Here is a 27,305-nt window from a genome sequence, read left to right as displayed (position 1 = left end):
GATAATGGTGAGATACAAAATATATCTCGTTCCTCTGCTGGCCAGTCGCAATATATCTATGGCAACTAAGGCAGCTAAAGCCATAAACTGATCACAAGTTAAACCACTTGGCCTGCGTGAATTATTATGCAGCCATTATTGTAAGGGAAAATGCCTCAACAACGATGGGGAAAGTGAACTAAGGACGAGGCAGTATACAAGGTAACAGGTCAAGCTTACTTCCCATGATTCCTATGTACCAAACAGATACACAATGAAACTACCTAAATCTCTATATTAAAAAAACAATAAAATTTGAGGGTGGTTGGAGGAAACACATTAGTACATTGTACTATGAAGAATATGACAATTACACAAAAAACAAAAGAGGAAAAGAAAAAAAATAACAACACTCTAACCCATGAAAGGAAATCGTATCCCTTGCAATGCTACAAGCTCAAGCAGATTTCTCAGCTTCTGCTGCTGCTTCTTCCTCTTGCAACTTCTTCAAGGATGGAGGCGGTCTGACAACAATGCTTTTCTTCCATTTCCGGTCCAACTTTCTTGACAGCCTCTTGTTAATTCCCTCCTCAATCTCCCTTTCCCGTTTAATGGTAAGCATACGAGCAATCTATTATTGATGCCAGCCTCCATATCGGCACAATACAAAACTTACAGGTAATTAACAGGCATAGAGTTAAGTCCAGAAAACAACATTTAGAATTCCACAGGTACGCACAGAAACCATTCTCTAAGAGGAAAGCTTATTCATTCAAAGCTGCAGCTGAGTTGGATGATCTCAAATCGACAACAACCCCCCCTACAAACTAGCATGAAGGTTTGCAAGGTAAGTAAAACATACTATTGGGTCTACTGTCACATTAGGTTTCCTTACGTAAGTCATGTGAAGGCATGCTTTTTATCCATTAAAAACATTATACACCTGCTTAAATGTTCAGATTGTATACACATGAACTTATCTGCAAGAGTACATCAAACATTCACCCACCTGTAACATATGCATAATTAGAGGAATCATTACACGGCCAGATGACTTACTACGTACCATTCTCTTGGTAATATATTCACATAATACCAATCTCATTCACTAACTAGTCCTCACCTCCCAACGAAATTCCCAATATATACATGTACACACATGCATGGTCAACTGTACGTTAGGATTTGAACCCATGCCATAAGACTTCACCATGCAAAGATATTATAGAGATCGCATATAAGACCAATCACAGTAATAGTGGTCTAGAGACAGATTCAAACAGAGAATTGAAGCTTCAAGAATAGCCTAATTTAACCTAAAACCGATGACCCACAAAATTTTAAACCTACCTGTAAGTGTTGAAATGTTCATTACAACTATATGAAGCCATAATGCATGGCTTAAGCTTTTTCAGCCAATGCCACAACTCCTTTTGTTTTTCTTTTCACAATGTGAAGTACTAGAAACATTCAAAAGTAGAATAGTCGAAGTTATCCTATCAAACTTGAGGTTATTACTGGTTATTCACTCCCAAACCCTGCCCCCACAACCTAAATACTGTCGATTAATAACACTCAAACTAACTAAGAATCCAGAACCTACTTAATTGTCTCTTTTTGACATAAAAGAACATTTTCAGCTCATTCATCTGAGCTTAATCTAGAAGATTCCTCCTACATGCTACAAACCATATTATGACTGATATTAAAGTCTCCTAAGATCAGTGATGTAAAGTAACAAACACCACATTTCCCAATATCGAATGCCAATATCATCTTTCACCAAAAAGCATCAATCCTGTCTGGATAAGGCCTCAATTTATGCTTTTTCCTTCTTACTTTTCTCTCTCTCTTTCCCACCTTTTTTAATTTTAATTTTTATAATATTTTGATTTTCCTGAGAAAAATACAACAAATTTCAACCAGCTCGTACTGAATATTTTCCTTTCTTATTTCCAACCTTGATTTGTAGCTCTTTTTCGTTTTTCTTGAGAAATACTTTTTCCTTCTTGTTTAATCATGTATTTTAATTTTATATAACAAGTAGGATTTTGATTTTACTTGCAAAATCTCTATAAAATCTAATTTTTAAGTAATTTAAGCCCGGCTTCTGAAATTAATCATATTAATTCAAATTTGTGTATTTTGCATATAAATTCGTAGATTATTTTTTCTATTAATTCAGTGTTTTCTTAGATTTTTTCATACTTTTTCTCTCTCATTGAATTCTTTTAAATTTTTTAGTGTTTTAAGTTTCATTATTAATCCATCATCGAGACAATTATAATTCTATCAAATGTTATTAGATCACTTTTCAAACATTTCAAATAAAGAAAAGCTTGCTCGAACTAAGATATCAGCAAAAGGGTCTTAATTAAAAATAATTTAAAAAAGTGTTACATATCAAATATGGTTCAACACGATCAAACTTAGACTGTGTTTAAATGTTAAGATAAATTGAGTTAAATTGTGAATAATAATATTTTATAGATCTTATTGCGATGACTTAATTTTTTTTAAATTAAGATGAATTTAAATTTTTAAGTTAAAATATATAGAATATGTTAAGATGAATTTAATATTTTTATAAAAAATTAAAAAAATAAGAGATTCTAGAAAAAAATAGTAGATTCTATCAATAATTAATTTAAAATAAGTTAAATTTAATTTAATAACTAAATACAACCTTACGATAAATAACAGTATAACATACTTACGTGGCTTGTATAAAAGTGTAATGAAATTACTTAAGAGTTAAGTGAAATGATATTCCTATCAATAAGATTCACCCATAAAGTCTATCGATTGTTTTTATTTTTTAACTTAACGAGAAAGTTTTTCTTTATTTCTTTTAAATATGGTCTTTTCCGTCCTCCTCCTCCCCCCACCCCTCCCTCTTTCTCTCTCTCTCTCTCTCTCACGGCGGAACCTCGTTTCCCTCTCCGGTCCGAACCAAACAAACACCGGAAACCATCCTAACTAACTTCCTAAAGAAAACCCTAAAGATTCCAACGGATAAACTCTGAATGATTCACCGCAACTCCTGGATGGAGCGAGAATCTTTCATTTGAACCTGGGTAGAAGATCTGAGTTCAGAAGTCATTGGTATTTTACGCGCGCTAATGGGTGCTGCGGGCTCCAAGCTCGAGAGGGCTTTCGGCGACCAGTTCCCCGAAGGTGAGCGCTACTTCGGCCTCGAGAATTTCGGCAACACTGCCTATTGTAACTGCGTCTTGCAGGTTTGGTTCTGTTACGTCCAATTTTTTAATTATTCTATTTTTATATTGTATTTAATTTGTTATCGGGGGTTTTAATTTCCGATTAATACTTAAATTTGAAGGTATATGATTTGTGTTATGTGGAAGATGTTAATTGTCGCTAACTGAGCCTCGATTACTTATGTTTAGTGGGGTTTCATAAATAACCTTTTTGATATATTATTAACTTTAGTTTGGGAATTTGACTTCTTGTATGTTTGCTTGTGATTGCTTATTTTTGCGATTGTTGGTGTTACATTTGATTGTGGCCGTGTAGCTGAAAGCATCAACTAGTCTAGCAAGGGTATGGTTTGTTGAAGTGGTCATAATAGGCGCCAGTATCATATGGCAGTATGGAGGGTCTGGGTCTGAATGTATGCAACAAACGTTTACTTTGGGAAGTTGCAGTGAAAAAGAAAAGACAGAAAGATGCATAAAAAAATAAAGACAGAAAGAAAAGAAACCTTGAAGTTGTTTCAATCTGTAGGAGTAGTATCAAAATGTGTAAATACTTATAAAAGTATCAAAATGTGAAAATATGTGTTTGCTTTATATTTTATTTTATTTATTTTTTGCTATTTATGTTACTTATCAAAAAAACTTTTTAGCTATTTATTTTGGGCTCTCGTTCCTGTGATCTTGATCGTTGGCTTGAACTGTGCTTAAGGCACTCACGGAAATTCTTTGGTTTCTCGAAACACAACCCAAATAAGATGAAAATCATTTGCTTGCACCTTTGGCACCTATGTGAGGTCTATAATAAGAGAAATACATTAGCCACAAAGGGATTACGCAAAAGTAAACTCACTAACTGATATGGTTTAATGTAATATGTTAAATTGTAAAATTACTTATATTGTAAAATAGATCTAACGAATTACATAAAGTCACGTCAATTTGTGAGTTTAATTGTGTGTAATCCCTTTGTGGCTGTAGCACTTCTCTATATTTATTAGTGGCAGTTTCTCTATGATCTACGTTGTTTTGCCATTTCATGAGTTCTTGAACGTGTTAATATATGATACAACAAACATTTACCCAATTATATTATAGGTACGTAGTAACTTTGTCGTTATAAAATTTAGAAATGAAAGGTGACTAAAGATTATGCTTGTCATCCACATAAGTCAATGCACCTCCTTTCTTTAAGCACGGGATCAGTTTCATACAATTTAGGACACAAAGCACTGCATTGTTGAGTTGAGCCCACTGTTCTATTTTATTTTATCTTATATTCTAAACAATATACCCTATTGTATTTGCTTTGTGCTTCACTTTTTTTTTTTTGATAAGTAATCGATATTATTAATAAAGATAGGCATAGCCCAAGTACACAAGATGATATACAAGAGATAAGATCTATCTAGGTCGAAGTAGAGTAAACAAGAAAAACATGAAAATTCAGGCCATTAGAATCTAAAGCTATGACCCATAGAAATAAAGTACGGAAAAATAAAGCTCGAAGTTTCTCTAGTGATCGCTCATTGTTTTCGAATGTCCGGTCATTACGTTCTTGCCATATGCACCGCATGATGCAGATTGGGATCATCTTCCACACCTCCTTAATTTGTGGGACACCTCTCGGGAGAGTCCTGCTGGCCAGTAACTCAATCACTATTGCAGGTATTACGTACGATAACTCCACTCGGCTAAGAGCATTAGCATTGGATTGGCTATTTTACTCTTCAAATTTTGACTAATATGTAACTTTTTCACTTTTAACTAATCATTCAAAACTTAAAGTCTACATTGGATTAGTCATCACACTCTCTATAATAATAAAATATTTTTATTTTTTATTTTTTTATTTTTATAATTAATTTTTATTTTTTAATTAATTCAATTTTCATAATTTCCTATAATCTTCAACAATCGTATAACTCCGTGGTTCCAATTCTCTCTCTCTTGAGTACCTTCACTTAACCCAAAGGTGACACTAGCCCTGGTACAAACTCAACTTGCCATAAAACCCCCAAATCCAACATCAACATCCCTACCGTCTAATTAAGCATCACCCTGATACATTCAAACATCAAAACCCATTCAACCTCGCTGAAACGTCACCACAACCCAAAGCATCTCAATGGCAAACAATCCCAAAAGAATCCGTTTTAAATAAACTCCACAGTTGCCGCTCACAGAAACTTTACAGTTCACATACTTCCACCATTTTCACTCCCAGTAGATTCAATCGGCACCAATCGGACCGCCACAATTAAAGTTTCAGATAATCCCGATTCAACCTTTTTAATCCCCATCACTTGTTCCAACCAATCCATCAATTAAAACCATCATAGAGCCTGGGTATTACCTATTGTTTGGAGGTGGTAACTTCACATTAAGAAGGGTTAGCGGTTTATTCACCTCAACGATGGGATGGAGCTGCTACATCAGCTTCGTTGACGGCACTTCCGAACGGAAGCTACGTGATGCTACGACCTCCAATGGTCACGACGGCAGTACTAACAGAGGGACAAACAGAGCATTAGAGAGAGCGAGAATGACTGGGACAGAGAAATAAAGAGAGAGCAGTCGGTGTGAGGGTGAGAGTGAGCATCAGAGAGATGAGACGGGGAGAGAAAGGCCGAAGGGTCTTACCAATCTAGTCTCGTGGTCGAACGGCGTAGAGGATGGCGGTAGACGAGTTAAAATGCAGAGAGGGGGGGTGAACGGGAGACGAAGAGAAAAAAAAAACTAGAAGAAGAGAACGGAGGAAGAGACGCGAGAGAGAAAGAGGGAAGAAGAGAAGAAGAGATGCGGGAGAGAAAGAGGGAAGAAGAAAGAGAAAGAAATCGCGGGAGAGAGGAGCCGAAATTAATAAATAAAGCATTTGGACTTGAAATAGTTATTTTCATCTTTGAAGAAATAGATGAAATTACTGTAGATAATATTTAGGATGAAAAGTGTTTGGCTAATTCAATGTGGGCCAACTATTGATAAAATTAGTTAAATTTAGAGATGAAATGTTATTTGAAGAAGCCAATGTGGATGCTCTAAGCACTTTGGTCCATAAGGCTCTAGCTATCTCACAATGTAGCAAGAGATGCTCTACTGTCTCGTCAAATTGCTTACTAGGGCTGTGCAAATAATTCGAAAGTCCGATGAACCCATCTAAAGTGGTCCGACCCGAACCGATTTTGTCGGGTTATTATATGATCGGGTCTCTAACCCAACTAGTTAACGGGTTTGTATTTTTATTTCAACCCGTCCGTTTACCATTCTCATCTTCAGTTCTCCAACTCGCCCAAAGTAAAACGCAAATATTCATGTTGCCCAAAGTCTAAATCGCAGATATTCACGCTTAGTTACGAGTGATGGTCTTTGAGCCTTATACAACTGTCCATGGATTGAGTCCGATGTGGGTTCTCTAAGAGCCGACAGACATGCAACTTTCTTTTAGAGAACCTTCGACATCTTGCGAATGGGATTTCTTGAATCTTTTCGTGCCTTTGCGAACACATTATGCGTATCTCAAGATCTGAGGACTGTGGACTGTGCCGGCGAAGCAGGAGCCCACGAATCCGGCATTGTGTGAGCCGATCTCTACGGTGGTGCCCAGTGGGAAGAAGGAAGACGAGTGTCAAATTTTCTGCATTTCTTGAATCTTTTCGTGCCTTTGTCACATTGTGAGCTGGTCGCCAATCGCTTCTTACGGAAGGTAATTGTTTACATTACTTGCCACTGGATGATGGACTCGAAAATCAAAAGGCCCATCTCACACACACAAACAAAGAACTGTTTCGCCGATTCCACCAAGAAATCTAATTTGTACCTCATGCGTATCTCATCGCTGTCGAGGTTGTTGGTCTTTCATGGCTTTTGGTTTCGATATGTATACAAATCCACAATCTGCTTCAAGTTTGTATCTCATCGTTGTCGAGGCTGTTGGTCTTTCATGGCTTTTCTTCCTCTGAGAAAGGTACAGTACCGTGAAAAGGGAAGATTTATCGGGTCATACGGGTTCGACCCGCTTTAATTTTGGTCGGGTCGGTTCGGATCGGGTTGAGTCCTAACCTAGAACATTTCGGGTCGGTTCGGGTATAAACCCGACTGTTTGAGCTCAGGTTGCAGGCCTATTGCTTACACATAAAACACCAGTCTAGGATGACGACCTTGCGCTTCCTCAGGTTATTGGTTGTCAAAATCTTCCCTAGAGCTACTGTCCAAGTGAAGACTGCTTTAGGAGGTGTCTTATTCCTCCAAATTTTCCTCCATGAGAACTGACTATTTGGAAGTGTAAGGGACTTGTAGAAGGAGTGAACTAAGAAGGCACCATTACCCGCTGATGTCCACCATAGCCTATCAATTTGTTGTCCATTCGGCACCATAGAATATAATAGGTTACTATCTACTTCTCAATCTTGCGCCGCTCTACTGAACTTGGTCCCCTGATCGAAGTATGAGGTCCCCAATCCGGGAATCCTCGCCCAACACTAATTTAGAATGGCAATTAAACACCCCCACCCACGCCTGATGTGCTTCCATATTTACAATCAACCACCAATTTTCATAGGGCTTCTGGTTCCATGTTATACCTCCGTAGCCACTTTCTAAGTAGGGGCTGACTGAATGTTCTCAAATTTTTTATACCCAACCCACCTGACGAGATCGGCCTGCACACCTTATCCCAACTAACTAGGTGGAATTTGAATTCATCCCTCAACCCACTCCATAAGAAATCACGGTATAGTTTGTCAATCCGAGCTGCCACACTAGTTGGAATAGGGAACAAAGACAAGAAATATATAGGTAAATTATAAAGGGTACTCTAAGAGCACTCTCATTGAATTAGCTAAAAGCTAAATCCAATGAGTATTTAGCTATTAAAGAGTAAAATATGCTCACATTAGATTAGTCAAATTCCAAATATTTGAAATTTAGCTACAGTGACTTTCAAAATTTTTTTCAAATTTGAAGGTTACTATACATACATTAAATACATATTTTATTAATTATTTCTCTCCCTTTCTTTCTATCACATATTTTATCACAACTAATATATTAATTTGACTTAATAATATATTAATTTAATAAGAACATGATTATTAATTAACATATAATAAGTATAATAGTAAAATATGATAAAATTAAATAAATTAATAATTAAAAAAATTAAATATTTTTAAAATTTTTAGTTATTCATTATCATATAATGAATAAATATATAATCTAATATGGAGATTTGATGTGAATAACTAAAATCAAATTCATCTTATATTATTTTATTATTATATAATGAAAAAATAGTTATTCCAATATAGAGATTTATGTGAATGGAATAGTCAAAAGTCAAATTTCTCTTACATTCATCAAAACTGTCATTTAACTTTGGTTAATCCAATGAGAGTGCTCAATAAGAGTTAACTGTCTACTATTTGACAAGTACAATCTCTTCCACCCTGCCAATTTTCTTCCTATTTTCTAGATGACTGTATCCCAAATGGATGAATCCCGTGAGGCAGCTCCCAAAGGCAATCCCAAATAAGTCATGGGGAGAGAGGCAACCTTACACCCACTAGTACTAATTCTGACTTATCGAAGTTCACTTTCAAGCCTGACGCTACTTCGAAGTATAGTAATAGTGTATTTACTGCCTTCAACTGGTTTTGATCTGCCTCACAGAGTAACAGCGTATCATCTGCAAAAAGTAAATGAGACAAGGTAATAATGCCCCGATTGGGGTCACCAACCAAGAAACCTGCCACAAAACTATTTGTAACCACCGCCGAAATCATCCTACTAAGGGCCTCCATGATAATCACAAATACTAAGGGCCTCCACGAGAATTACTGAAAAAACCAATGGGGCTACCATTAATCTAGACTAAGAACTTTGCCATTGAGATGCACCAATTAATCCACGTTCGCTATCTCTCCCTAAAACCACATCTCTCCAGCAAATAAAGAAGGAATTTCCAGTTTACATGGTCGTATGCCTTCTCCATGTCTAATTTGCATATAATCCCCTTGGAGCCAGACTTTAATCTGCTATCCAGGCCTTCAACCACAATGCTCTTGACTTCTGAAGCCATGAAATCTCCTCAAGAGATAATATTCACTCCAACTTTGAGGCCAATTCTGTCTTCCGCAATACTTCTTCAGGAGTGAGAGCTATATCCTCAAGTACACTATCAAATTGTTGAAGCTCCTCCACCAAGGTTTTCTTTTGCTCCCCTATGTCTCCAAAGGATAGAGAATTCCAAAGTTTAAGGTCATTCTTCAAAGCTTTTAGTTTGCCGGCTAGAATGTAGGAGGGGTTACCTTCAAACTGATACAATGACGACCATTGTCTAACCCTTTCCACAAAGCGTTCACTTTTAAGCCACATATTCTCAAGTTTAAAATAGCAGCGACCACATTGGATACCACCACAATCCAACAAGATGGAAAAATGATCTGAGCAAAGACGAGGCAACCTATTTTGACACATCTCCAGGTAATGCACTCTCCACTCTGGTGAGATTAAAAATCTATCCAGCTAGGACCACGTCTGATTATTTGACCAAGTAAAAGAGCCTCCCATGAGGGGAATATCCAACAAGTTCAAATCAAAAATACAAGGTGAAAAATCTGTCATTGTTAGGCGCATCCTACTATTACCAAATCCTTCACTGTGGGATCTAATGATATTGAAGTCCCCACCTATGCACCAAGGAAGATTCCACCAGCTATGTAACCTAACAAGTTCCTCCTATAGAAGTCTTCGATCATTGTCTACATTCGGCCTGTATAAACCTGCAAAAGCCCATGAAAATTTATCTACCACACTTTTAAAAGAGCAAGCCACTGAATACTCCCCCACAAAATCCTCCATTTTCTTCACAACTCCTTTATTCCACATCACTAAAATACTGCATGAAGCCCCATTTGATGCAAGGTAAACCCAATCTGCATAAGTACAACTCCAAATACTTGGCACTATTCTCCTAGAAACCAATTTCAGCTTGATTTCTTTTTTTTTTCCTTTTTTTTTTATAAGTAAAAATAATTTCAGTTTGGTTTCGTGTAAGCATACTATGTCCACCCTCCATTCCCAAAGTAAATTTTTTATACGAAGTCGCTTATTTGCCTTATTCAACCCGTGGACATTCCAAGACACAATTTTCTGTTTCATAAAGGAGAGACCAAACCCTTCCCTTTGGATCTATCGCGGTTGGAGCTGCCTCATAATCCAGCGACCATTTGAGTTGCTTAAGCTTCTGCTGTTTCTTAGACCCAATTTCTTGGACTGAGTGACCCACTTCAATAGCAGTAAGAAGGGCCATAAACTATTCTTCAAAACCCACACAGTCCATTCCCACACAAAATTGAATCTCCTTTACCTTGCGGAGCACTCAATCCAACACATTGGATTCATCTGATAACTTACAATTAAGAGGAATGGGCTCCCCATCACCAGAAACCCACTACAAAATGCTGGCGTCCCCCTCTCCTCCTCCCCAAATAGGTTATTGCCCTCCCCAACTAACCTCCCTTTGCCAAAAGGAATGAGCTTCTGAGATAGCCCCATCTGAGATAACCCCTTCTCTGTGAGCCTATGAGGTAGCCCCTACATTGTCCTCAATAAAATCCGTCCTCTTCTCACCCCACCTTCAGACAACATCTCGAGATGCTCAACAGAAGGATGTGAGGCCTCCGCTTGAGGAAGTGGCACTTCTATGGTATATATCGGTAGTTTCTGTGCACAAAAATAGGGAAGATGGTTGACGGTGGCTGAAACTCCCCTGTTTCCCCTTCACGCGACGAAAATGCTTGTTCCACCACTGTCGCCAGAGCTGTTTGGACCATCGTTGAAGGTCCCACCACTGGTCACGATGCACTCGATGAGTTCATAGGCAAGGCTGCTGGATTACCGTTGGTGGTTGGTCGTCGTTCTCCTTACGAATTCTCCAAACTGGGTTATGCCCGATGGGCTGGGGCCTTGAGTTTACGGGCTGGGCCATGGAGTGAGGCCTTACATTAAAGGGCTCATGCCCACCTAGTCTGCAGCCCTTGTTGTTTTGCGCAAACCCCACGTCCAAACTTTCCCCTATTTTCCCCACGGGATGAGGCCTAACATTTACAAGCTCACGCCCACCTAACTGAGGCCTTTTACCCAATGGTCTGAGGCCCGTGTTGTTCTGCTCAACTCCCATATCCAAGCCCACGTAGAGCCCACAACTGTCCATGCCCATCTCCTTCCTTATTAACCAATCTATTTTGTTTTGCAGGACATTCAGTTGTGCCTTGGCATCCAGCAAAGTACTCAGAGTCTCCCCTCTTCCACGCCCTACAAGTTTGCCACCGCCACACTGCCACTGTGCTGGACGAGACTTTTTGTCAGAGCCTCGTCCCATAGCAGTCTCTCTGTCCTACCATGCCGTCATTCCCATTTCGAAACACACGGGGCTGCTCCACCATCAACACCTCCCTGTAGGAGTGATGTTGCGGCTGAGCCTTCATCTCCTTCCTCTTCATATTTACATCACAGTGGGTGATTCTCCTGTCGAAGATAAAGTCCCGCAGAGCCTCCCCCATCCTATTCCAACCACTACCCACCTCCTTAGGGACGAAGATAAAATTCCTCCTCCCACCACCACCATATTCCACCACTGCCATATAGCAGCCTCGATCATTTGAGCAACGCTATACTATAAAGTTGCAACTGCCTTCCCGGACTGTGGTGAAAAAATACTTTTTTCTTACTTCGTGCAAGCTTCCATGGCCTTAGCCAGCCACTGCACCGATGAGGGTCCCAGAACCACCTTAGACACCACCCTCCAACTTCTCTATGTAATAACCAAACATTCCCCCTCCTTCACGAGTGAAAAGTATTTAGATTCTATAACCAACTCTTTAGAAAGACCCATTCTAAGTATGTCAACCAAAAGCTCAGCCATGAAACACCGTCACGTACCACCCAAACTCAGCGGAGAGATTGAGTGAGTATTTACCATCGTCGGAGGAGAACGCACGGAGAGAAAATGTTTAGGCGGTGTTCTTGTAGTAGCTACATCAATTTTTTTGTGCTTCACTTTCATTATGCAGATTGTTAAGAATATAATACAAATAATTAAATCTATCTCTTCCCATCAGTTTAAATTTTTGGGATAAGTGGTAATTTCACATGGTATCAGAGTAGATGTCCTGAGTTTGAATCCTGACTCTACACTCTACTCCATTTAATCAAATATTCCATATGCTAGGCCACCCATAGAGGGGGGTCTAGCTAACACGTGAGGGTGAGTATTAAAAATATAATAAAAATAATTAAATATACATATTTCCATCAGTTTAAGCTATGAACATTTTTTTCTTTTTTTGGAAGATAAATTAATACAAAAAATTAATTAAATTAATAAAATCAAGATTAAGTGAGCCCTTTAATGTGGATTATGTAATTAACTCATTTTTTTTATCGGTAATCAAGAAATTTTATTCATAAGAATAGGCATAGCCCAAGTACACAGGGGGTATACATGACCGTTACCTAACTAGAGTTTACAACTGATAATACAAAGTCATGGACATTTAGTTTCTTACAAACAATGGCCTCCACCCATGAAAACAATGTTTTAAAGGAAAAAACTTTCAGCTTCTCCATTGTTCTCTCGTGGTTTTCTTTCGAAGCTTCTACCATTTCGCTCCCTCCAAATACACAAACACACACATATAGGAACCATTTTCCAGATTGCTGCAACTTGTGAGTTACCTCAAAGACCTCTCTAGCTTGCTAGAAAATCCACTAATCTAAGGGGCATGACCCATGATAATCCAAGTCTAGTACAAAAATCATCCCACATGGTCCTGGCCATCTCGCAATGTAGGAACAGTTGGTCAACTGATTCACCATCTTTCTTACACTTGCAACACCAGTCCAACACCATTACTCGACATTTGCTTAGGTTATCTATGGTGAGAATTTTGCCCAATGCTGCTATCCAAACAAAAAAAAGTTGCTTTTGAATGAGCTTTCGTTTGCCAAATACTCATTAAAAAAATAATTAATTATAATTATATTTATGATGTTAATAGTTACTAGCTTAGTACTTTAGTAGAGTATTATCTACATATAATAACATATATTATCATATGATTTATTAGTTAATTGATAGTATATATTATTTTACATTTTATAATATCAATGGTGATAGATTAGAGAAAATTACATAATTAACTTATACAAATGCTATATAAATATTATATTATATATTTAAAAAATTTATATGTAAGTGATTAATTCGGTCGATTTTGGTCAAAAAAAAAAACCACACCTCGGGACCGGACTGAAAACTGAATTTTGGAGACACCATGGACCGAGACAGAGTAGGGGTAAATTCGGTCTAGTCCAGTTGGTTTGTTCAGTTTGGACCGAAAAATTTTCACCCCTACTCTCTAACCATAAGCACCACATCAAGCATGAAGGAATCATTTTCCATATAGCAACAATACGTTGTCTCCCCTCAAAACCTTTCCAACATGCAAAGAGATCCACCACTTGCTTAGGCATCACCCAAGCATTAATACCCGTCCCACCAAAAATCTCATTCCACAAAATCTTAGCCACCTCACAATGAAGAAAAAGATGTTAACAGATTCACCATTAAAAAAAATTAAGTTCATTTTTTCATTTTCCCATTTTTTAAATTCTGCCAGTTTCCAAATTGATATCCTTATTGATATTTCTTTTAACATATCTGTCTATATAATCCTGTTTTTGGACTTTTATATAGTTATTAATATAATTAAATTATTAGTTCATTTTAATATCCTTGGAAGATTCGCAACCAACAGCTTTCAAGTAGATATTCCAACTGTATCTACATTTATCCAAGGTGGTCAACAGGCAATATGAATGGTTTCATATAGACTCGGTGAATACTTCCTATTGACATATGACGTGTTACTGTTAATGATGGGTGGATGGAGAACTTTGATTATTTTTTTTGGGCATTTTGTGATGGTACTCCAAAAATGTCATCTTTTTTCTGTTCTTGTTTGCGCACGCAGGCACTTTATTTTTGCGTCCCATTTCGCGAGCAACTACTAGAGTATTATGCAAATAACAAAAACATTGGTGATGCAGAAGAAAATCTGTTAACATGCTTAGCAGACTTATTTACGCAGGTAAATATCTAGCTCCTGCACACACACACACTCATGCACAGTAGATGTATGGATATAAAAAGGTATGGTTTTGGGATTGTATGACATTTATCTTTGCTTGTGTGTGACTTTAGCAACAAACCAGTCTAGAGCATTGTTTCTTGAGAATGGTCCAAGAAGTCTCCAATATGTATTGTTTGAAATAGTTGGTCGCAAGACCAATTACTAGTTGGTTTCTTTATGATTTTATATGAATAAATTTTCTAAAGGCCTGGCTCAGTTTAAATAGTAAGTCATCAATAACAATAGACTGACATCACGATCGAGGAATCTTTATTGTGTTTGCTTCAAAATTGCGATTTCTTCCAATGTTTTCAGATTGCAGCTTTTGGATATCCTCTTCTACCCTAATTGTATTATTTGTTACTGGACTAATGATTTAGAGAGATTAAAGAATATCTTCCTCCTATCTTATTTTTGGGTAGACAATCTATCTGTAGATTAGTTCTGCTACGTCAGGCACTGTTTGTATACTTCATTGGCAGGTTCTACTGTTGAATCTTTCCTCCTTTTGCGATAGTCTAGCATCTCCTTCATTGTAATATCTATATTTGTAGAACAGATTCCAATGGATTCTTCTGGGTTATCACTCTATGGTTTTTGCGTGATCATGCATTTGTTAGGTAGCTTTGTTTCTCATTTTTTTAATCTCAACTGCAGTTTAGGAATCCTTGGTCTCTCTCTCTCTCTCTTTGGCTTCTCTGGTTCTATTAGAATCTTATCCCCCCTCTCCCTGTGCAAAACAGGAGTCTCTCTATTGATGCTATGGCATATATATATATATATATATATATATATACACACACACATTTACTTGTTAATATTTCCGGCCATGATAGTGGGGGCATTTGTTCATTTGTCCCTTTATGTAGATAAGTTCGCAGAAGAAGAAAACAGGTGTCATTGCTCCAAAGCGTTTTGTACAGAGACTGAAGAAACAAAATGAGGTTTTCCGTAGCTACATGGCCCAGGTATGCATATAATTGTACTTTGTTTTTCTTTGAGAATGTATATTATAGTACTTCTGTGATACCGCATATTGAGTGAGTATAGGTGGTAAATGGGATCCCATAGTGCTTAGAATAGAAAAGTTCTTGCTCTTTATAGTAATTTCAAAAGGCTCCAATTGTATCATTGACTAGCCCATTTGGAGTATGAGCCCAGATGCAGTTTAAACCTTCCTTGGGTTACAACTTTTGACTGTCAGGCAGAATTAGCTTTGGCTGGGGGAATGACCGTTAACAAAATTTAGCATTTCGTTGACTTAAGAAAATTACAGGATTTCTTGCTGAGGGCCTGTGCACTCCCGGGATTAGTCGGGACGTTGTTCTCGGACACCCGGTGCCAATCAAAAAAAAAAATTACAGGAATTTGAGATTTGTTTTCAACTAACTATGACCGAAATAAGTAGAGTAGTAATAAAAAAATGTCATTGCTTGTTGAGTGCTCGAGGATTGGCTTTGTGAAAATGGATGGGTGCTGTTAGTGCGACTATGCTGGGGATTGTCATTGATACATCAAACTACTTTATCTTGCTCAAAAGGAAGTGCTTTTGATGCTTCATTCACATTGCTAGGTTATCTCTCTCCTATTCCATGCCAAAACAAATGTTGGCTAGACGTTTACACAAGTGATCTCCCTCCTATGACTCCTGTTATAGAAATGGAAGGATGAATGCGCCCACACACACACACATGCATACACACATACACATATGAACATGCACATACTTCACTAAATCCAGAGTGTGGAGCGTTTCTAAAGATGTCTACCCTCTCTCTTTTTAATTTCAAGTACTTATAAAACAAAGTTTCTGGAGAGCAGTTTGGACAAGTTTGAGTTTTTTGTATACAGAGCATTCCTTGGGGATAATAGCGTTTGATGTGGTGTATTTGGTGGGAAGTAAGGCCCGAACCTTTGTAGATTGTGAGGACAATATCAGAATTAACAGCCATTGTTTTCAACTCCTTATATTTGTATGGTGGCGCACAATAGCTTCCATTCCTGTAGCTTTCTAGATTTCTTGGAATTGTTTTCTTCTTTATCACCTAGTTGAGTGTTTCCTATTGTATATGCCCTATGTATTTGGGTTATGCCCCTCTAGAGAATGGAGAACAGTCTTATTTTCTATTATTTATTATCAAATAGAAGAATAGTCCTCATTGCCACCTTCCCAAAGCCCATTAACACACTAACTTCATACATTGACCCGGAATACCATTTGGCTTCAAAGGCTGACTGTGTACTTACTTTGAATGGTGCAAAATGCAAGAGTAGTCGAAGTGATTATGAATCTTTGCATAAATCTAATCTATCTCACAAACTTATAAATGGTAAAAACTTTCCATTTAATAAGTGCTAGAAACTTGCTGTTGTTAAACAAAATAATTGGCAGCCATGTGCAGAAGCATGATTTTAGATGTTGCATATTGGCAAATACTATTATCATAAAGTAATTATAAAAAAAAAAAAACTATTATCATAAAGCGAGTTTCTGCTTCCCAGATACTTGAAATGGCATTCGGGGCTTCCATACATGTTTTTCCCACGTAAAGGTTTGAGAATGTAGTCTTGTATAAGCATTTTTAGTTATAATACATTTTAAGCTTCAAGACGATGCTTAATAAATGACAATACACAATATTTCAGAACTAGATGTTCCCTTTTCTTTAACTGTATCTTGTTCTGTATCTTGATTGATGTTCTCCCATTTTTTCTGGTCTAATACAAAATTTTTTGGATCAAGTATATCGTCCATTATACAGACACATTTTCTCATTTTTTGTAGGATGCCCATGAATTTCTGAATTTTTTGCTGAATGAACTCGTTGACATATTGGAGAAAGACTCCCAAGCTGCAAAAAGTGATCCGGAAGCATCGTCGCCTTCTGATAAAGCTGCAAATGGGCCAAAAAATGTTCAGGCTAATGGTCCTCAAAAAGACCCTTTAGTTACCTGGATGCACAAAATTTTTCAGGTGACTTTGCTCCGCCATTTCATATATATATATATATGTATATATATATATATGTATTTTTTTTTATAAGTTACATATATATATGTATGATGTTGAATTGATCATCAACTCATGCAAACGATAGGCAGGGATTCACTGTTCTGGGAATTGGTCTAATTCTTGATATCTATAATCTATGTGTTCTCTTTCCCAGTTATACCGTAAATGTACTCCCTTTACTTCCTCTGAAGGAAGGGAAAACAAAAAAAAAAGAAAGAAAGAAAAATAGAGTAGGACATTGATGTGTCTCTGCTGATGTATTTGAGTAACAGGATTTTAGTTCCCCTTAATACATTGTTTGGAGGTGATGATGTAGATGCTTTTTGTTCCTGCCCCTTGTAAGATTCTCGTAATATTTTTTGTAGATTCTCATAATATATTTTGGCTGTTTGAGTCAGGGAATACTCACCAATGAAACAAGGTGCCTGAGATGTGAGACAGTGACAGCAAGGGATGAAACATTCTTTGACTTGAGCCTTGATATTGAACAGAATAGTTCGATTACAAGCTGTTTGAAAAACTTCAGCTCAACAGAGACATTGAATGCAGAGGACAAATTTTTTTGTGACAAATTTTTTTGTGACAAATGCTGTAGGTGGGTAGCTTTTATGCATAAAAGCTCAATTTTACCTATAAAAAAATCTCCATTTCTTCTTATTAGTTATACAATATTAGATTTGAATACATGTGATATGGAGAATTTTGAATTAGAGTTTTATCATACTATTGTATATTTCGGTTGCTATTCAGCTAGTCACTGAGTGATTGCTAAAGTCTTAGCTCGGTGATGATTGTAGAAGTGATTATATGTGCACCTCCAATGCTGAAGCACTCCAAATGGAATAGCCATCATTATAAAAAGATTTTATGGTGTATTGACTGCTTATTTATTGCTTATTTATTGCAGTGTCAATAAATCAGTTTCACGAGATTGTTTCACGGGCGAAGAAAGAGGGGTTTTGTTTTGATAAGTTTAAAATAAGTTTCACGCAAAGCTTCGTCTCTTCTATATGCAAAACCATCATCCACTTTCTTCTCTGGGTGGGTGATATAGGAAGATTATACTGGCATCATATGGCAATGTATTCTTTGATGGCTGTATTATGTAGTGCTTTGTGCATTCCAACTGCTATGTTCTGTGCAGCCACCCACTAGTTCTTCTTGGATTAATTACTTACCATATTGAGCAATGCTCTACCCTTTTACACTACACAGCTTCTAGTGGTTTTTTTGCAGTAAAAGAGGTCAGCCAAAAGAGCTAAGAAACATTGTACTTCCATTCTTTATATTTTAGTCTTGTGTGGTAACTGAAAATGGACCTCATTATCACATGCAGTTTGCAAGAAGCACAGAAGAGGATGAAGATAAAGAAGCCACCTCACATATTAGTCATCCATCTGAAGCGTTATGAATACATTGAGCAGCTGGGTCGCTACAAGAAGCTGTCTTACCGGGTTGTCTTCCCACTTGAGCTGAAGCTGAGCAACACAATGGAAGATGCAGATTCTGAGTACTCCCTGTTTGCAGTAGTTGTCCATATTGGAAGTGGGTCCAACCATGGGCACTATGTCTGCCTTGTGAAAAGCCGTAACCATTGGTTATTTTTTGATGATGAAAATGTGGAGATGATTGATGAGTCTGTTGTGCAGACATTCTTCGGGTCATCACATGAATATTCAAGTAACACGGATCTAGCGTACATTTTATTCTATGAGAGTCTGGGAAATGATAACAAGAATTAAGTAGAGGGGCGTTGAATTTAGCAAAGGTTAGGTATTTTAATTATTTGGACTCATATTTCTCATATTTCTTCTGTTTTGTTTTGTTTTGTTTTTTTCCTTGTTCCCCCCTTTTTCAACCTATGGGAAGGAGATGTCGAAATATCAATGAGATGTTATGGGTCATGAAAAAAAATATATACTTAGGTGGTTGCCATGTACAGTGGATGGTGGAAGCACACTGTCCTTTTGGTTTTTTCACAATAAGAAGAAAAGAGTAGTGTATATGATGTCATTGATGTGAGAGAACTTGACAGAGAAAAGTTTGTATTCTTCATGATTGAGATCGCGTTTAATCATCATCATAGAAATGCAATGCGATTGGAACTGCTCGCAACTGTTATATAACATTCTTCACTTTTATTTTCCCTTTTATGAGTTTTGTGCATTTGAGTTTGAAAAATGCTACTCTTACCACTCATTTCTACCACTCTATCCTATCGCTATGATATTTTATTTTATTTTTTACTTAGTGATTAAGAAAGTGTTTTTTAATAATATTATGATTTTTTTATTTTTTTTAAAAATATTTAAAAATGTTAAAAAATACATGTAAAAAAAAACAAAAGAAAAAAAAATTGTTTTTTGCTTAACGGTGGAGCTGGGAGCGGTGGACGTAGCACGTCTCTTATAGTTTAGGTTATCTTCTATTCCCTTGTCTGGGTGTCAGGGGTGGATTTGGACCCCAGGTTTGTTCACCCCCCATCCGACCCAAATGGCCACATGGCCCATTAGGGCTATAACCTATTTTTGTTCTGGGCCATCTTGGGCCCAGATTTAAAAAAAATGTCTAAAAATATGAAAACTATATTTTACATATAACAAAAAATGAAACAAAGATTGTTAAAGCATTAAAAAAAAAAAAAAGAATTCTAAGTTACTGCAATAATACAAATTAATCTAAAACTTTTACAAATTGGCAAATAATTTAAGTGAATAATATTACAATATTATAAATATTAGCTAATAAGATGACTTTGTATCCTGACAACATTACAAATTGTCATGCCTCCTAGCATGCCCTGCGCGTGCTATCTTCCTGCTTCCTTGTGAGCATTATGGGCTTACCTTGTCCTTCATGGCCTGCGGCTCGGGATATCCTATTCTCTCATTCGGATTTCGTCTTACCGGGCCATCCTTATGCCCACCCATACCGCATGGGCTGGGCTCATTTGTTCGGGTCCTACACTGGGAACAACTCCCCTCACACAACCCAAATCCTTCCAACAATTGCTTTTTGCTCGAAACTTCAAGATGGAAAAAAAAAAGACATGCTTATTTGCTGCACTTGGCAAAACTAGATTGATAGCCCATGGTGAATCTACAAGTACTAGCTTCATATCTTACACACAACAGGACATCATTTCTGAGAACTCCCAAGTAATCATTGTTCAACATACAGACCAAATCTTCATCTAAATCAAGTTACACAGAATTACTTGAAACCATCTGAGTAAACCAATTGCAACCGCTGTTATCTCAAAATTACGTACGAGATTATTGTCATCTCACATTAACAGGGGATTGAAAACAAACATCAAAACTCACGCACAGCATAATTATTAATTTATTATCCAAGATATGAACTTTCTTGCTACTTTAAGTCTTAAAGTGGACAAAAAATTATTAGAAGTCAGAGCAACATTAAAACAAAAAACAACAACGAAGTCCATAACTATCTTATCACGAAAAGGTAAGTAAATTATATATACATACGTAGATACAGTTGTATGACTCCAACAACAAAATATTAAAGGTAGAGATATATATTCCTATCACCTTCCAAAATCACAAACCATCGAATCCATTAGGCGAACCCAACAAATCTTGAAAACAAAAACTTTCAATCGAGCCAAACCCACCTAATAATCCCTCGAAGAACCATTCTCCAAGGAATTCGCTGGCGCTAATTCACCAGCTCCCTTCCTGATAACCATGACCTCGTCCTCGTCCTCCTCCATCGCTGCCGTCCTCCTCGTTAACGAAGCCGCATCCGCCGCCAGGTCCTTTGCCCTCTCGTCCTCATCCCCAACCGCCGGCATCTGCCCCTCGAACAACGCCATGTGCCCGAAAAGCTTGTCCTTGCGGGAGTAGCTCGTCTCGCACGTACACATCCACCTGGCCTCCCCGCAATGCTTAAGATGGTTCTTCAGGTCGGACAGCACCCGAGAAGCTCTTCTTGTTGCAGCAATTGCACGAGTACATCTTAGGGCAGTGGCTCTGCTTGAATTGGTTTTCACGCAGATCACCGACTAAACTTCTTGTGCAGCCTGTTCCGGTTGCACCCCTCGTACGGGCAAGAGAACTTGGTATCCCGGCTCGGCTCGGCGCAGAGCCGTTCCGGCTTGGCTAAGGCCTCGGGGGTCTTGTACTGGTTCCCGTGCGCTCTCATATCTTAGACGAAGCATGAATGAATGGAAATCTTATTCATTTCATTGTATTGATGTATCAATATGTACACAAAAGAAAGGGAATATAAAAGGAATAAGTTTGTTACATATAACCGTAGAGAATAACAGAATTTGCAATACTCTACTGTTCCTTTCTAGTCTGCACACCATGTATTTGTGATAAATTCTCCTCATGTGTAGCTGAGTCCGAAATAGAGGTATATATCTTAATCCACCCCTTCGAGTCTAACGGTGTATCTATAACATTGAGACTCGTCTTGGAACTGAAGAAATTTGTCAGCAACCAGTGGTTTTGTTAAGACATCCGCAATTTGATCTTTGGAGCAAATAAAACTTTAACGTGCTAGCAGCCACCCTATCTCTTAACAAAATGAAAGTCAATATCCATATGTTTTGTTTTTGAGTGATAGACATGGTTAGTTGAGAGGTACGTCGCCCTTAGGTTGTCACACCATAAAGTAGGAGCTTGAGAAAGCTTGATGCGAAGTTCACATCTGTAACCAAATTAGTTTAGCTACTGAGGAAGCTATCGACTAGTACTCAGCTTCCGTTGAGGACCTAGCAACAATTTATTGTTTTTTGAAGCTCCAAGAGATGAGGTGTTTGCCGAGATAGGTGCAAAACCCTCCCGTGGAACGGCGATCATCTGGACAACCCCCCCTCAATCGACATCCGAGTAAGCTTGGAGAGTAAGACTTGATTTGGATGCAAAGAACAGACCATCATTTATGGTGGCTTTCAAATATCTAAGGATGCGCTTCACGGCACTCCAATGAGGGGTTTTGGGGGAATGCATGAATTGGAAAACCTTGTTGATGGAATAAGAGATGTTTGGTCTTGTCATCGAGAGGTATTGCAAACCTCACACAATGCTGCGATATAGTGTATCATCCTCAAAATCTGGGGTATCAGATTTGGAAAATTTTAGGGAGGCAGCCATTGGTGAGGACATGGGTTTAGCATGAAGTATATTGCTTCGACTGAGAAGATGTTTGATGTATTTGCTTTGAGATAAAACAAGTCCATCAGTGGTGTAATCAACTTCAATACCCAAAAAGAAAGACAAAGAACCTAGATCTTTTACTGGAAAGGCAAGTCCTAAATCATAATGAGATCAATGATTACCAACTGTTTTGAGGATTTTATGACTATATCATCCACATGTATAAACAAATACATATGAATGTCATTGCAATTGAGAATAAACAAAGATGGGTCGGCTTTAGAGGCAATAAAACCGTAATCATGGAGCCAGGAACTTAACTGGGCAAACCACACTCTTGGTGCTTGCTTAAGCTCATAGATAACTCTCTTAAGCTTGCAGACTTGGGAAGGCTAAGAATGATTCACAAATCCTTGTGGTTACTGCATATAGACATCATCAGTGAGCACACCATGTAAAAAGGCATTTTCAACGTCAATTTGATGCAAAGACCAACCACGAGAGACAGCGATGGATAGAATTAATCGAATGGTGGAAGGTTTTACTACTGGGCTGAAGGTGTCATGGAAATCAACACCTGGTTGTTGATGAAAACCTTTGGCAACGACATGTGCCTTCCGTCTCTCAAAAGAACCATCGGTTAGGGTTTTAGTGCGAAAAACCCAATGGCATCCCAGCACATTCGTGTGAGGTACAGGAGGTACCAAAGTCCATGTTTGATTCCGGATGAGAGCTTCATATTCCTTAGTCATGGCCTCCTTCCATTCTGTGTGTTTAACAGGCTCGAAAAAACTCGATGGATCATCTGGTACACCTACAGAGACAGTGAGACAATTTCGAGTAGGATACAGCATGGTTCCATCAGTAAAACTTTAGGGACGAGAGGAATTTGTGTGGGATCGAGTGATGATAGGAGAGCGAAGTGGGATAAGACACGGGTTAGGGATATTCGAAACAGGGGATGGAGAGGATTTGGGAGAAGGGTCAGAGGAAGGGGATGGTGTTTGTGAGAGTATTGGGTTAGAGATGGAAGGAGATTGAGTTGGGCCATGGTTGATGGAAGAGAGTGGTATATGGGTGCTTGGATGTGGGCTTAAGATGGAGGAAGAAAAAATGGTTAAGGAGGCTGTCTGGGAGGGAGATGGACCAGATTGTGGTTTAGGCTGAGTTTTGGATAGAGGGAATGAATTTTCGTTGAATATTACATCACGGGAAATGTACATGCTATTAGTGTTTAGGTCAAGACACTTGTAGCCTTTATGGGCTGGGCTATAACCTAAGAAGAGACATGACGTGGACCAGAAATTCAATTTGTGAGAGGAATATGGTCAGAGATTGGGCAAACATTCACACCCAAAGACTTTAAGGAATTTGTAGTCGGGTGATTTGTTGTTTAGGACCGGAGTGGGTAAGAGATTAATTAGGAAAATCACAGTTTCAAAGGCCTCGGCCCAGTAAGAAAATGAAAGTGATGAGTGGGCTTGGAGGTAAGGCCCATTTCTACAATATGACGATGCTTTCGTTCTATGAGATCGTTTTGTTGGTGAGTATGAGGGCATGAAAATCTGTGACTAATGCCTAGTTGTTTGCATGAAGGGGTGAGAGGTTGAAATTCACCTCCCCCATCGGTTTGTAAGGTGATGAGCTTGGTATTAAATAGTCTTTCAATGAATGGTAAAAAAGTTGAGAAAATTTGGAAGACATCCGATTTTAACTTGATAGGAAAGATCCAAGTAAAACGTGTAAAAGAATCCACAAATGAAAGATAGTATTTATAGCCATTTCTTGAGATATAGTGGGCTGGACCCCATAGGTCAGCACATAAGAGTTGTAAAGGCCGAGTATAATGGGCCTGTTTTGAAGGAAAATCAAACGGATGACATTTTGCTAAGGGACATTCGGAGCACTGGAAAACAGAGTTTGTGGGAGATATTAGCAAACACTTGGACCGTAGAACACGAGAGACCAAGGTTAAGAAGGGGTGCCCAAGTTTCACTGCCATTGATCCATGGAGGTTCATTCACTAATATGAGTTTATGGAGACGACGAAATGGTTGTAGCAGAAGGAAAATGGTAGAGTCCATCAAGGGTTGGACCGGTGAGGAGGATTTTTCCCCGTTACCTGGTCCTTCACACATAAATGAGTGGAGTAAAATTCAAAATAGCATGAGTTATCAACATAGAATTGAAGAACATATACTAAATTTTTCGTATTGGACGGAACATGCAAGATATTCTTGAGAAGAAAGGTAGATGAGTTTAAGGATAGGGAGGTATCACCGGAGTTTTCAATTGGAAGACAATTGATGTCACCTACTCTTATGGTCTCACCACTTGCATATGCTTCAGATGATAGATTTAAGTTAGAGAAATCATTAGTGAGATGATGTGTGGCTGCATAATCGGGGTACCAAAACGATTTAGAAGGCTGAGTATGAGCTGTGTAGTTTGCAGAGAAGTTGTTGGGAGCTTCATATTGGTACGAGTGTTTGAATCGATGTCGACATTGAAGTGCGACGTGTCCAGTCTTGTTACAAACTTGACAACTTGGGTGTTGAGCATTGTATTGTTGAGATGAATTTGAGGGATAGGGAGGTCTGCCACCACAACCATTGTAAGGGTAACGGCCCCTACTACGCCTTTGTCGTCCTCCTCAATTGGGTCCATGACCACGCTGATCTCTTGTAGAGGAGGTATAGTTTGTAGATGGTTCCAAAGAAGAATTAAAGGGTCGGTTTGTAAGAGTAAGTCGAGATTCATGGATAAGAAGGAGTTGATAGAGTTCATGGAAGGAAACAGGGGTGGTTGTGGTAGTGATGGAGGTAACAAACATTTCGTAAGAGGGACCAAGTCCATTTAACATATAGGTAACAAGGTCCTTATCTGATAAAGGACTACCAGTAGCAGCAAAGGAGTCTACAAGGAGACGAACCTTGCCAAAATAATCAAACATTGACTGGTCACCTCGGGAAAGATTAGTGAGTTGAAAACGAATTTGAAAATCGTTAGCATGAGATTGAGATGAGAACATGGACGAGAGGGAGGTCCATAGTTGGTGAGCAGTTTTGAAGGAGAGGACGTGACCTAGAATAGAGTCCGAAAGGGAGGAAAAGAGGATGCTAAGAACCAGCTGGTCGGTACGCCTCCAAGAATGAAAATCAGGGTTGGGTTTTGGGTTAGATTGGGAGGAATCGAGAAGGAACTCTGATGGAGGTTTGGAAGAACCATCGACAAAGGAGAACAGATCCTGCCCACATAGGTAGGCAGAGATTTGAACGTTCCATAAAAGAAAATTATCAGTGGAAAGTTTTTGTGGTTACTATGTGAGAAAAAGAAGAAGTAGCAAAAGAGTGAGGGGAAGGGGAAGAAGACGGATTGACCACCATTGATGCAGAATCGGAAGGACTATTGGTCTGTTGGCTCTCATGCCATGTTAGACGAAGCATGAATGAATGGAATTCATCTTATTCATTTCATTGTATTGATGTATCAATATATATACAAAAGAAAGGGAATAAAAAAGAAATAAGTTTGTTACATAAAACCGTAGAGAATAACATAATTTGCAATACTCTACGGTACCTTTCTAGTCTGCACACCATGTGTTTGTGATAAATTCTCCTCATGTGTAGCTGAGTCCGAAACAAAGGTATATATCTTAATATCATATGCATCCATAGATTCGCGTCGCGTTTAGGGTTCCCGCATACTTCATAGAAGTGGATATGCGCTGAGCCAGTAGTTCCATGACTGTTGAGAATAAAGGATACAAATGCATCTCAGATACTTACGGTTGCACTAGATTAAAGGATGTGATAATTATTCTGTTATAGTTTGTTACATGCGCTGGCAATTAGCCCACAATATTTCATTTATTTTATTCATTGTAAATGTAATATAAATAGCTATAGCTATCTTGTAAATGACGATCGATTCATGAATAGAATGAGCATTTCTTCAACCTCTGTCTCATCTGTTTTTCCCATATTTGTGCTGCTATCAACATGGTACTAGAGCTATGACCCCTTCAAATACCGAATCACCCATGCCTTCCAATCCTGAGACCAACCCCCACCATCCCACCATCCCACCAGCCCATACTATATTCAGCCCGGAGAATGAGCTTCTTCTCCACTAGTTCCAGACCTGCTAACAACCGAAAACTATGTGACTTAGCCACGAACTACGCGCCATGCCCTCAACATAAAAAACAAGTTGGGATTTATTGATGGTAAAATCCCCAAACCCACTAGCGAATCTGATCCCCTTCTTGCCCCTTGGGAGCATTGCAATGACATGATTATTGCCTGGATTCAACACTGTTGGTTCAGAACATAGATCGAGCATTGCACATGCGGACACGGCAGCCAACGTCTGGAAGGATCTTCGTAAACAATTTTCAATCCAAAATGCTTCTCGCATTTTCCAAATCACAAAATCAATTTCATCACTAATTTAAGACAACGATTTAGTGAGCCAATATTACAACAAACTCAAATGTTTTTGGGACGAGCTTGAAATTTATGAACCGATGCCTTCGTGTACCTGTGGTTCAATCAAAACTTTGCTGGAATACATGCATTGAAATAAGGTTATGCAATTCCTAATGGGTCTAAATGACTCATACGATTCAGTTCGTGCTCAGATCCTGCTTCATGATCCCCTTCCTCAGTTGAATCACGTGACTTATCTGATTCAACAAGAGGAGCGGCGAAGGCAACTCCATGCTGTGCATGCGCCCCTTACCATGGCTGCTAGAGTGCCTGACCAGCGCACA

The 27,305-nt window shown here is 38.4% G+C and overlaps 1 protein-coding gene and 1 pseudogene across 2 annotated transcripts; one reads left to right on the top strand and one right to left on the bottom strand.

The window, feature by feature from the left end:
* The first annotated feature begins 2,852 nt into the window (after positions 1-2,852).
* LOC109001590 (ubiquitin carboxyl-terminal hydrolase 4-like) lies at positions 2,853-19,310 on the top strand. Of its 2 annotated transcripts, XM_018978945.2 has the most exons (6): positions 2,853-3,218; positions 14,225-14,341; positions 15,253-15,351; positions 17,169-17,357; positions 17,795-17,991; positions 18,733-19,310. In XM_018978945.2, the coding sequence occupies exons 1-6, from the start codon at positions 3,102-3,104 to the stop codon at positions 19,136-19,138; spliced, it is 1,125 nt and encodes a 374-aa protein (XP_018834490.1). In that variant the 5' UTR covers positions 2,853-3,101; the 3' UTR covers positions 19,139-19,310. The 2 variants fall into 2 exon arrangements, with proteins under 2 accessions (XP_018834490.1, XP_018834491.1); XM_018978946.2 differs by lacking the exon at positions 14,225-14,341.
* Positions 19,311-20,962: 1,652 nt separating this feature from the next.
* Positions 20,963-26,950, bottom strand: LOC109001560 (annotated as a pseudogene).
* Positions 26,951-27,305: the final 355 nt, after the last annotated feature.

The sequence above is a fragment of the Juglans regia genome, chromosome 10, assembly GCF_001411555.2.
Source record: "Juglans regia cultivar Chandler chromosome 10, Walnut 2.0, whole genome shotgun sequence".
Taxonomy (NCBI): domain Eukaryota; kingdom Viridiplantae; phylum Streptophyta; class Magnoliopsida; order Fagales; family Juglandaceae; genus Juglans; species Juglans regia.
Note: the sequence above shows the minus strand (reverse complement) of the source record. Positions and strands in the feature narration are given on the sequence as shown.